Raw genomic sequence first — 13252 nt, forward strand, 5'->3', positions numbered from 1 at the left:
AAAGAGAATGCACACAGCAAAAAGCATCTGTTTGCAGTGTCTCGTATTGCGGCCTCACTCCTCCTCCGTTATGCGTTGAGAAGATGGGGGGGGGGGAGTCAAACGAAGGTGTTTAAATTCAAAGAGGTGGCTCGTTTACTCAACTCCAGCCATCATATTGTTCTGCTTAGGCATCCCCTCAAATAAGAAAATAAGAGCTCATTACAGGTGAGAGCCAGTATTTGCTATTATTGAAACTTTGACTTTTTAAAACCAGAGTAAACTGTCAAGCTGGTTATCAACCCGTGCCTAATTTATAAATGAATGAATGAATGTGTGCCCTGGAGGAGAATATTCTTTGTGGAAATTAGTTTTAAGGGAATTAATTAAATGTTCTAAATTAATAGTTGATTACAACAAGAGAAATAATGCTCAAAGTTACAAAAATCGAAGCGTTAAAATTTTGGTGTTAATTTTTTCAGACTTGATTGCAACCCCCAAAGTGTATTTTTAACACTGTCTGATTTAAATGGAGGTCAGTGTTGGAGTTATTTGACAGAGTTGATTTAAGTTAACTTTCAGATGAGGCGGTACAACATCCAGTCATATTCATATTTTTGTTGTCATTTGTTAAAATCAAAAGATATTGAAGCTAATTTATTTAATGGGTGTGGGTGTCCTTGCAATTGATAAAAACAAGTATAACTAATTGAATTATAATTTTAACACTCCTGGGGGTGAAACTAACACTAACCAGGTTGTTAAATATATCTCAGCATTGTTGCCTCTCTACTCCCATGGTGTTGTTAAGTAACTCTAGCACAGTCTAGTCTAAAATGGTTAACTATTTAAAAAAAAAAAAAAGTTAATTCAATAAAGGGGAGTGTGGGAGTCATCCTGGTATACCAGGATCCTTCATGAAAATGCTAAAGATTATGTTTCATCAAAAGATTAATGGTATTAATAATTTTCAAAATTGAAGTGGTTCTGATAATGGATGGAGGGAAAAAATTGAATTGTAACATTATTATTATTATTATTTTAATAAAAACCTGCAACCTGTCTTCTGTGCACACAAGTGTGTGGGGGATGCAGCAGACATAAATTCAATATATCCTAATGTAAGTGCATGGCTGTGCATACTGTAAGTGGCATTTCACAAAACTGGAAGGAACAGAAAATGAAAATATTCGAAAAACCAAACGTATTGAAGCACTATACAGTTAAATATGTCACTTCCCTCAGGACTGGTTAACAATGGTTGAGCATTTAGCATCTGTTTGATTAAAACACGCTCATAGGCATAATAAAATGAAAAAACTACTGTGCTTACAGACAAAAGCACCCAAAGCTCAACATTTGCTGAGCATAGCAGGCGCATGTGGTTTATCTTGTTTGTGATCCATAAACCAACAAGCCAGGCAGCTGTGTATGAGCAAAAGCAATTTAGAATGATCTGAGTGGCTTTTTTCCCCCCTGTAACCTGTTATATTAGAAGGTATGGGGGCCACCCATATGATAGATGGGGTCTGAGGCCAGTGTTACCATTCTTTCATATACTGTATATATATATATATATACAGTATATATATATATATATATATATATATATATATATAGTGTTGTCAAAGTTAAAGCGATAACTGATTAATTAATCACAAAAAATTACCACATTAATCATAAATTAACGTAGATTAATCACACTATTAATTTTGACCATAGATTATCTTTTAGCGTGACAGCGGATGGCTACGTTTAAGGTAACGCAGGTTGTGTTTGAGCGATAAATATGACTACATTCATTAAAGTAAAGCATTTAATCAATGTTTGCGTATCACATTTAGAATATTTGTTCATGTCAAAAATATTGGGGTCATTTTTTTTCCATTTTAAATTATGCAAGTAATTAACTGATTAGAAAAAGAGGCGGATGAGCGTGTGCAGTGGATCAAAAAATGTTGAAGATGTCCTCATAACATTGAATGTCAAAAGAATTAACACGTAAACGGTGCTCTTCAAATTTGGCCGGACAAAAATGTTGATAAAAAAAGCCTTTTTTATTAAGCGATTAATTGTGACTAATCAGAATTCCAAGATGTGATTAATCTAATTAAAAATATTATATATATATATATATATATATATATATATATATATATATATATATATATATATATATATATATATATATATATATATATATAACCCATCTTATAGTTTGTGAAGTTACTAGTTTTTTGACCAATTTTTGCTGCACAAATCCACTTATAGAAATGTATGACTTCCATTCAAGCATGTTGGTTCATGTGCGCTTAAAAAAAAAAAAAAAATTCATTGCCTCGGGTTGCTCTCTCTGTTTATCATCCCAACACTATCCAATTCCTGGTGTTGGCTGGACATTCTCCCACCACCAACGCTTGGACATAACAAAAAAAAAAAATAATGCTAATAATCCCTTGAACCAGGAACTGATGCAATCCTGTGTAACTGCTTTATTTTTCATAGGCTGGACTTCCTTCCCCGACCCTATCGAGCGGTTCTTGGCCCCTCTTCTTGACTCCCCTGCCTGTCGGGCTCCTGTTTGTTCCTTCCTATTTGGGTGTGCAGAGCCATGAAGATCTCTCTGTGGTGCCTGCTCGTTCTGCTTTCATGTTTCTCCACCCCTGGACACAGTGACTGCCAGGGGGAGTGTGTGGCCTGTGGTCTGCTCCTGCAGCAACAGCAGCAACTGCATCAAGCCTTCGATACTATGGTATGTACGTGTTCTGCGTGTGTATGCGTGAAAGTTATTTGAGTTCACAAAAACATTTTGAGAAGAAGAAATTCTAATGAACATGCTTTCAAAAAATGAATATAACTGAAACGACATTAAAAGTTTACAAAACTAACATCAACTATGATTAAGTGAAAATGTCCTCTGTTTTCATCCTTAGTAATTAAATTTAATACATGAGATTTTACGGTTGATTTTAAAAATATTTATTTCGGTTTTACAGCAGGTTATTAGCCGGAAGAAGGAAGGCCAAACAGTCATTTTATACTGTGTAGTACACTGTCCAGCCGGGTTTAAAACTGTTCAACAGGAATTTGAGCCACAAATCCACTTCAGAAGTTTGCAAATTTGCAAACAAGGAAATGAAAGCGAGACTATCCTCATGGTGATGTTTTTTTTTATATCTTGCACACAAAAATTACAAAAATAAAAAAAATAATTTAAATGAAGTCATTGTGAAAAAACTAAAACTAATAAAAACCAGGGCTGTTGTACTCAAAGTCCTGACACTTTTTTTTTTGGTCCCAGACACGATTCGATTCAGAATCGATTTTCGATTAAGAACGATTTCCATCCATCCATCCATCCATCCATCCATTTTCTTGACTGCTTTTCCTCACAAGGGTCGCGGGGGTGCTGGAGCCTATCCCAGCTGGCTTCGGGCAGTAGGCAGGGTACACCCTGAACTGGTTGCCAGCCAATCACAGGGCACACAGAGACAAACAACCATACTCACAATCACACCTATGGACAATTTGGAGTGTTCGATTAACCTGCCATGCATGTCTTTGGAATGTGGGAGGAAACCGGAGTACCCGGTGAAAACCCACGCAAGCACGGGGAGAACATGCAAACTACACCCAGGAAGGCCGAAGCCCGGACTCGATCTCACGTCCTCAGCACTGGGAGGCGGACGTGCTAACCAGTCAGCCACCGTGCTGCCCTTAAGAACGATTTTTGCTTCAAAATTATTTGATTGACAATGATTTTTGCTTCAATCTATAGATGTGCAAGGAATTCTAATAATCTACTCCAGTCTGACTCGCTAATGCTAGTTAGCGCGCTACACATGCCACTTTTATCACTCAAAAGAACGGCTCCACGCTGGAAAAAAAAACTTTTATTGGAATAACTTGATCGTGACTTTTTCCTTCTACTCTCTAATGTGGCTACAACTTAACAGTGTATTAGACCGCGTGGAACCACACTGCCCCTCAGTGGCCAAACCGGGTACAACATGAACAGCGCTCCAAATAAAGGCACACACCGACAAAGGCCAGACAGTATAAAATAATTAAAATAAAATCGATTTTGGGACAGTTAAAATCGATTCTGAATCGTACTAAATGAGAATCGTAATTGAAAAAAAAAAGGGTCATTTTGTATAAAACAACCCAGAAAGATGAGTCAAATTGACTCATGAAATGGATCAGTCCATTTTTGATCCATAATTGAGTTACTTTTGACCCAACTGTTTTTAGAGTATTGAATACTGAAGCAATACTTATTTGATGCGGAAACCGTCGATTCTACACCAACGTGAGCAGACCACAGTAGGGTCGTAGGTAGTGTAAAGTGGGCAATTAGTTACTCGAGCATACCGGTATGCTCATTTCTCATATCAATGCGTCTGTGTTGGTTTTTGTGGCCCACGAATGTGTGTTTCCTGATATCACAAAACTCCCGCCGGCCTCACTCATGTCTGGAGTGAGGAACAATGAATAGCTCAGGGGATTCCATCTTTGGCTCGACGTGAAGGCGACTAACACAATGAGGAGCTGATAAAATGTGTCAGTCAGCGGTTGCAAGCCCGGCCCGATGAGACTAAGCAGCAGTCAATTACATAGTTCTATTACATCTTCCATAAAGGTCCCAGCTGTCTTCCTCAGCATCATTATTGGCTAAATTAGCCAATCCAACCACAATTCAAGGTTGCCCACCGGCTGTTTTTGCTCAGTGGCATTTCTCTCTGGCTGTTCGGAAATTAGATTGTGTACACGGCTAGTTTTGGTGGAGTTGAGGGTGGAATTACACAGCTGCGGCAAAATACACTCTCAGCGTGACGCTGGACTCGTTATAGGATTTTGTTATAATGCAACTAAATTGCTTTGCTATTAAAAGTCAGTACTATTAACATGCATTAGGTATCACAGCAGTTTTTTTGTACCATTGTGAATTTCCTCCCCCTGTAGTGAAAAGTAATGTATTTTTATTCCTTTATTGTGATAGGAACCATATTTGGTGCCCTCGGTAGACGTTGAAAATGCACCCAGCGCGTCTCACTGTGAGGCTGTAGTGATTTGATCCACTCAATCAGAAACGCACAATAATGATAATAATGAAACATAATGATGTTATAATGGTACATTATTGGAAACTTAAAGCCTTTAAGGGTCTGTAACACTCACTATGTAGTGCTTTATTTTTTTCATGTCGAGCATGATCTTTCCACAGGCACCGTTTGTAGCTGTACTTTGCCACCACCTGTACAGTCAGGGACAAATCGTTTTTGACCAAAAAGCTGAAGATATCTATGGATATATGTTTATGAGGTGTAGACAACTCATGTGTGCCTCTTTTAATTCAGCTGCCACATCCACACTGAAGGAGTGAGGCAGAATATGCCTCACCTTCCCTTTTATCTGCAGTTTTATCAGCATAACATTAACTCTTTGACTGCCAGACGTTTTCAGAAAAGGGATGCCGCCAGTGCCAGCCGATTTAAGCATTTTGTCTGATCTTTCAAGGTCCACAGAAAATGTTGTGTTGGACTATGGAAACACAAATACTACCAAATGAAAGATTGAACTCTCATCTTTCATCAGATGTTTCTACCTTATTCCGTTTTTCAGTAATCAACAATAGAAAATGGTTAGTTTCACCGAAATGCTCTAATTTGAAACAAAAAACGGAGAAAACAAGCTTTTTGTGAAACGATGTTATTTCATGCACTCTAGTGAATTGTACACTTCTTTTTGTCCATGAATGATGCCACAAACACCTAAATAGTGCTTTACTTCTGTAAAACGCTATCACCAACAATGAAAAAGTGTTTTTTAGTTGCAAAATACGTTTATTTCCATTCAACAGTGTAACAATTTGACAAAACAATTTCGCAAACTATTTACAAATGTGTGCAACTGTGGTACTATTTACAATTATGTGGATGTTTCAAATACAGTTTTTCTTTTTGTAACGCTCCCATGCATGCAAGGAGACGCAGCAGGATTTGCACAACAGATTAGTTTCACTTCGATTGTCCGTTTCGCGTGCAGACATTACACTTTCTTGACGGCCTTTTTTTCCGGGGAATAGCAAGTAGCAGACTGTACCCACTCCTCCGATGAATATGCATTGGACTCGGGTACTCTTCGTCGTCCGATTGAACGTCCGCCTGAGCGTGCTCGGTTGTGCTCCGCGTTTTCCGGTGTTAGCATCGCTAGCCGGTGAGGCTTTATGACGTGGTCATAGCCGCCGCGTCAACGCTTCCAACTTCGGCGTCAACGCTTCCAACTTCGGCGTCCACCTCGGAGCCACCATCATCATCATCGTCGTCATCACTGTGCTCTTTAGCATTGGTCGATGAGCTGCTTGCAACCGGTCGCCATTGTTCGCTTCCTCAGCCATCTAGCTCCGCCTCACGTCTTCTACTGCCGCGTCAACGCTTCCAACCTCGGAGTCACCATCATCATCATCGATGATGATGATCATCGTCGTCATCAATGTGCTCTTTAGCACTGGTCGATGCTTTTCGTCTTTGAAAAAAATGCTCAAGCGTGAGCTGCTTGCAACCGGTCGCCATTTTCGCTTCCCATCCCCAGCCATTGTCCCCTCTAGCTCCGCCTCACGTCTTCTACTGACGCCTACCCAATCTTGTCAAAAGAGAGTCATCGCTGCCATCTAGGGGCCAAAAATAGTCATTAGGCTAACTAGATCTGCTTGAAACTTTTACCACAGCTGGCCAAGGCTTTCCTCCACCCGTTTCCCCCCAAAAAAATAAAAAAATTGGAGAACGTCTTTTAACGTCCTTGGCGGCCCTCCGTAGGTTTTTACTAAACGTCATTTAACGTTCTCGGCAGTAAAAGAGTTAATGTTAAATGCATTAGGCTGACTAAAGAAAATCAGAATGCATCACATGTGTGTGAAAACTTTGTATTGGGGATGTGAAGCAAGACAGAAGAGGCACTTGCCTACAGCCTCCTCTGTAGCTCTCATTTTGGCAGTTGATGGTGCGAGCATGGATGCCAATATGGAGTAAACATTTTTTGACTGGCAAACGAGTTTGGCTGTATTTGCAAATTTGTTAGAACGTATTTAAATACAGTACATTCGAAGGTATTTGCAAATACATTCAAACATACTTGTAGATTAAATGCTAAAAACATAGCATTTTCCCCATAATGAAATGTGGCATTGACTTGGACATGCGCAAGTAAAAAAAAAAACCCTCCAAAAACATTTTTTTTTCAGCACCAATACTTCCTAAGCTTCAGAAAGTAAACATTGTTTATTAGTCAGTTTTATTGTTTTATAATTATGTCTGCAGTGCATGATTTCTGTGCATGCACTTGCGCAAGTCAATTCCCCGTGGCTTTATGTTTTTACAAGTACGTTTGAAAGTATTTGCAAATACATTCAAAATGTACTTGAAAATACGCTCAAATGTACTGCCCGTTCAAACATATTTGCAAATACGTTTGAATACATTCGAACGAGGTTGCCAGTCAAAAATGTTTTTTTTTCCCAAATTGGTTAGTTCCATGCTTCAGTATGTTGCTCTGTGCTGCTTAGCGAGTTATTGCGCAATCTGAAGTGAGGCTGATGGCTCACTGCTGTAATCTCTGCCTCGCCATGGCCTTTTAATAGGAAAGACGCTGACTCAGCAATTTTGACAGTCAATAAGTGGATATTATTGAATACAAAAAGAAAATCAATATAAAGCACCCACCAGATAACTAAAATGGAAAAGAATATAACGTAATTATTTGGTGGGAGGAGGGGGTTGGGGTATTGTCATATACTGGTGAGGCTCTGCCTCGCCTGCCTCCCCTGACTCCACATCTCCACCCCATAGACACATTGGGCCACTTTGAGTGTCCAGATTGGCAATGAGTTTTACTGGACAAACAAATTAGCATTAGCTAACAGCGTTAGCTTCTGATAAGGCTTACATACTTGATTGCACAGTGAAGTTGTCGACATGATGGGAGTATCTGTGATTGGTAAAAACAACTGGGAATGGGAATGTAATACTAGAAGGTATTAATCAGAAGCATCTTTATTTGCCAAGTGTCTTATAAACATACAAGGAAGTTGTCTGTTTTTTTAGCCACTCTAGTATAACAGCAACAAGCAGCTACGAAAAAATGAACAATTAAAACTTAACACATACATATAGAGTTATAGATATATATTTTAAAAAAATAACACTTTTCAAATCAAATAGTGAAGGATGTCCTCAACCTTTTGTTGTTTTTTTCTATCCTCTGGTCCTCACAAGATGATGAAAATATGACCCATACACACGTTGCATCTCAGTCATAAACTCCTTTAGATTGTTTCATTGATCTGACGTGGAGAATCCCCCAGTGTGCTCATTTCATTTAGGACGGATAATTAATTCCCGTTGATAGATTCACAGCGGAACTCCCTCCGCGCTCATCTCCTTTCATGTCTGCAGGCGTCCAATAGCAATTCACCTCATTTAAGATTTGATAAGTAAATGAACTTTGCTTCTCACTGCATTTTCAAGTCAAGGGGCTGTGGGATGGAAGTTGTCGTGCACAAATTTCAGGAAGATATAAGTGGCTGTCTTTAGATTTTGACCATGAACTTCCCATCCATGTCTCATAATTCACCTGTGAGATATTAGGCATGTTACCAAGGACACTGTATAAAGGTCACTAAAATTAAAATGACACAGAGAAAGTTCTCTCTATCTAAAAATTGTATTCATTCCTCAAATATTTTCTCAAGTTCAAGAGCCTGTCTAAAAAATGACATCAAAATGATTTGTATTTTCTGTTAATTTACTTCTGTCAATCATCGTGCTCACGTAGATGTCGCATTTATCACATGATGGACGCCTTCTATTAGTTCATGACTTTTCTAATGCTGTGAACGCGGCGTGAGAGAGAGCCCCATTAACTTCCTGACAAGTCAGCCACCCAGATCAAGTCCTTCTCAACTTGCTGAAGTTTTACATGAATGATGAATCACTTTCTATTAATGGCACTGAATTTCCATATACACATTTTACCTTCTTATTGACAATAAATAAATGTGCTGTAAAACCAATCTTTATCGCCAGGCCAGTAATGTTAGCTTCATGTGCAATTATTCCATATTGTTGGCATATCGTCCAAATAGCTGTAATTACTTATAATGAAGAATTATTGATTTGAATCCCATTTACCCTAATAGAGCGCATGGTCTCTTTCAGACCATGATTTAACATTTTTGTTTGATGTGTATAAGATGCTTCAATAGGACGTGCCAAAAAGCGCAAATTTGGATCAACCTGTATTAAATTTTGCACTCTGTACTACATAATATGGCAAAAATCGGGAATTTTGTAAATATAAATTTTACATTGCTGTGTGTGCAACCCCAAAAAGTAATAATAACAAAAATAATAAATTGTATTTGTAAAACACTATAAATAAGATAAAACAATCAAAAAGGTCACAATTGAGTCATGCCTTTTCTGCAAACCCTCTTAAGAAAAGTGTCCAATTTTTGGCTTTTTGCTTTTTATTAATATTTATAAATTTATTAGTATTAATATCAAATATAAAGCACATAAAAAAAATCACAGCGTGAGCTAAAATTGCACCCAATTGTCCAAAACATGTTCATGTTCAAGTTCAAAATGGCACCATCAAAAATTTCTAAATTATTATTGTCATTATCATATGTGGGAAACAAATTTTTATAGTACACGTGAGATGTCCAAATTTTGGCCCATTGACTCCCATTAGAAATCATAATTTTTTGATGCACTGTACACCTGGTGTATTATAGTGCATTTTCCGCGATTACCCAAATTATCCCTTCACTGGGGCATCAACTAAACGTAGATTTTAAATTTTTTTTTACTTTAGAGTCATAAAAGCCACAATACATCAGATGCCGCTAGAGAGCTAATTATCATTTTTGGTTGAGCCAAATGTGCTTCCTATGTCCCCATTCTTATACCAAAACAAGAAAGCACAGTTGGTATCGAGAGCTGTGTACCTGTGTGGACGCAGTAACAGTGACGTGCACACGCGTATGGGTGATGTGCGTGCGTGAATATTCCAATTTTAATGTGTTTAAAAAATATATACAGTATATATATATATATATATATATATATATATATATATATATATATATATATATATATATATACAGATGATAGAGAGCATCAAAAACAAAACAAAAAATAAAAACTATATATGTATGGATAGGTCTGATGCCACTGAACATTTTGAGTGGTCGCAAGTAAAAAAAATATTCAGAAATGACTTCTCTTTTCTGATAATCACACTTCAAATAGTGAGCCAAATTTTGGCTCATTTTACTTATGTGTCATAAAAAAAATTACCTTACGAGGGTTTTTAATACGCCGCTTCCTTCTATCTACAGGTGTGCTTGCTAGAGTGCAAGGGTCAGGTCTCCTCCTCGCTCACCTGGGAGTTGTGTCAGGGCGCCCTGAAGCTCGCCATCTATCCTCCATTTGCCGAGGAAGGCGCCCTGCTCAAAAGCACGGCGGGAGAGCTTCAGATGACCTCTCTGGATCTGACCTCCGATAGTGGACTGCAATCAGCGGCCGCGCAACCTTTCCAAGAGGATGATGAGGACCTGAATGGGGCCCCCTTTGAGCAGCGCAGTGTCCATTATGACTCATCACTGCGAGAATCCTCAGAGGCGGGGGAGGACGTGCAGAGTCTGGCTCTCCATCTGGATGACGGAGACGGCGAGCAGAGGGAAGGTGGGAATGTCAGCGAGCAGGATGAAAGCTCAGAGGCCATTAGCTTATCCAAACGCTTTGGCGGCTTTCAGCGGGGCCGCCACGGTTACAGGAAGTTGATTGGCTCCCCCGCGAGACACCTTCAAAAGCGCTACGGAGGCTTCATAGGCGTCCGCAAATCTGCCCGAAAGTGGAACAGTCAGAAACGGGTCAACCAGCTGCTCAGGCAGTACCTCGGTATGAGGAGCAGCCGTAGCGGCCGCTTCAACTTCTCCCCGGTGACAAGAGTCTGGAGGCAAAACAAACTGTAAACACGTTGCCCAAAATCCTGCTCCGCATACCTCAACCAATCATCTTTTCAACAGTCTGAACTGTGACTTCCTCCATCGTCGTCGGCTCTTTGTGTCCAACAAGTAAAACAAGGAATGCTTTGACCATGATCAATATTTAACATGCCGTCCTGTGAAATAAAAGAATTTAGAGAAGTGCAATTGAATATATTTTTGTGTGTCGGTGCAACCAGCGATACAGGCCAAATGAGATTGGAAAAACAAGGTGTGACTTTTGACTGCACTTTCATGAATGGTACTTAAAAGTCATTTGCACTTTAGTTTGGGAACCCTGACAGCCCAGCCAGCTCTCATTAGTTGTGTTGAAACAATTGAAATGTCTAGACTTGGAAGTTTAAAATTCTGGTGTTTCTCTTGAATCAGACTTAATGCTATCCCCAAACTCAGACGAGTGGAGTCAATCAGTAATTCAGGAGTGTTCAACTTGTTTTTACCAAGGGCAACGTCGTACTTAAAGTTGCCCTCAGTGCGTCGGTTCCGATTATAACTATGAAACCACATTAATATATTATTGCTAGGGATTACGCTAAAAAACATGTTTCAGTCCGATCAGTACCTTGATTTTAAGTTCATGGTTCGGGTCACATTTGGTACAGTAATGAAAAAGCAAAACAAGTTGCATTGATGCACACAAGTGCAACCATAACAGTTTGAACATCATGACCGAAAAAAACCCAAAAGGCATTTGCAATTGCTTTTAAATTGCGTTTGTACAGTAAAACATGTGGCTAACAATGATAGCTGTGTCTAAATGCCCACCCTCACCCCTCGTTTACTATGGACAATTCCAAACATCCGGAAATTTCCGCAATGCAACGCAACTTACACGGTAAAAACAAACGGCGTATTGTATTGCTTTTGCCTGTGACTAGCATACAAACTTTTTTGTTACAGTAAACAATTAATTACATTTTGAAATTAAAATAATACTCACAAATCAAATGAGAACTATTAAAAGAAAAGGAAGAAGAAAAAGAGCCCCCAAAAATGTATAAAGTGATCATTTAAAAACAAAAACAAAAAAAACACTAACTGGTCCTTGCCGCATATCACGTGACGCGCCGGCGCATTAAAATCTCCGACTATTTATTGTGGATAAAAAAAACAATTAAAAATATATTTATTTTTAACTTCATTTCATTTCTTGTACATATTTCATATTTTTTAGTTAAATAAAACGAACAATTTCTTTCCGTGGTGTGTAGTTACTGTATCGCTTTGATGTTCGCGTCATAGAAGACCGGCTGGCTTGCGCCATTTTGTTTTCCTGCTCGCCATTGAGCTCACTACTTTTTCTAGTGCGGTATGGGTAGTTTTGAAAATAAAAAGCTGCTTTATGGTACCGGGGAGTTGAAGCTGAAGTAATACTGCCCTCTAGTGTCTAAGAAAGATGCATGCTATCAACAACATGCAATAAACTGGATTTATTTTCTTTTCGTTTTTTACTGCAATCACGATGAAATTAGAAAAACAAACCATTGGCTCGAAACTCTCTTATCTGTGTAATTAGACCTAATTACACAGTTATCCCCTGGAACTTTGTTTTCCCCCTCAGAAATTATTAAGACATGTTCTACCAAAATGACCTTCTAATGTTTGCAGCTATTGAATTCCCTCAGAGAAAAACAACAAAGTTAGTAAATTTGGCCTGACTGCTAGTAATTGCAAAACTCTCACTGTGATGTTACAGAAATGAAGTCACAGGTCCAACATACTGTTGTGTGGAACGCCCAAGAAAGGAGAGACTCATTTGTACGGAGGTCAATGGAGCTGGAAATGGCCTGGGCCTGTCATTGGGTGTGTGGCACACCGTGGAAAGCAAAGGAGTTTTAAATGACACCATCTTAATGTATCGTTTAAAAGCAGAGGGGAGGAATTAACAGTGCATGGTCATTATTGTATGAAAAAAAAAGTGCGGTGTGGGGGGTTATTTTCCTTTTCTCGCAGCTACACTCATTGTTTTACATCTTAATAGTGTATTTTGAGATGTAATGATGTCTGTACAGTGTATGTGTGTGCCTGTATGTGTGCAGAGCGTGCTTGAGAAACAGTGCACCTGCATGTGTGCATGTTTCTCTGCACCCGCATCACATAATGACATTTGTGGATACAATGTAAATCTCAACAATTTTTAACATTAAATCATTGTTGTAAGACTTGTGTATAGAAAATCAAGAATAAAATAGTTTGCTATTT

At 38.7% G+C, this 13252-nt stretch overlaps 1 protein-coding gene across 1 annotated transcript in view; it reads left to right on the plus strand.

Moving 5' to 3' along the window:
- The window catches only part of pnocb (prepronociceptin b), a 30358-nt gene extending 17106 nt beyond the window's left edge, over positions 1-13252 (plus strand). Inside the window, exons 2-3 of the mRNA XM_077553235.1 lie at positions 2485-2731; positions 10382-13252. Of these exons, the coding sequence (XP_077409361.1) occupies positions 2591-2731; positions 10382-11017 (777 nt within the window). The 5' untranslated portion in view covers positions 2485-2590 and the 3' untranslated portion in view covers positions 11018-13252. The remainder of the gene's footprint in view (positions 1-2484; positions 2732-10381) is intronic.

Source organism: Vanacampus margaritifer, chromosome 19 (genome assembly GCF_051991255.1).
Source record: "Vanacampus margaritifer isolate UIUO_Vmar chromosome 19, RoL_Vmar_1.0, whole genome shotgun sequence".
Taxonomy (NCBI): Eukaryota; Metazoa; Chordata; class Actinopteri; order Syngnathiformes; family Syngnathidae; genus Vanacampus; species Vanacampus margaritifer.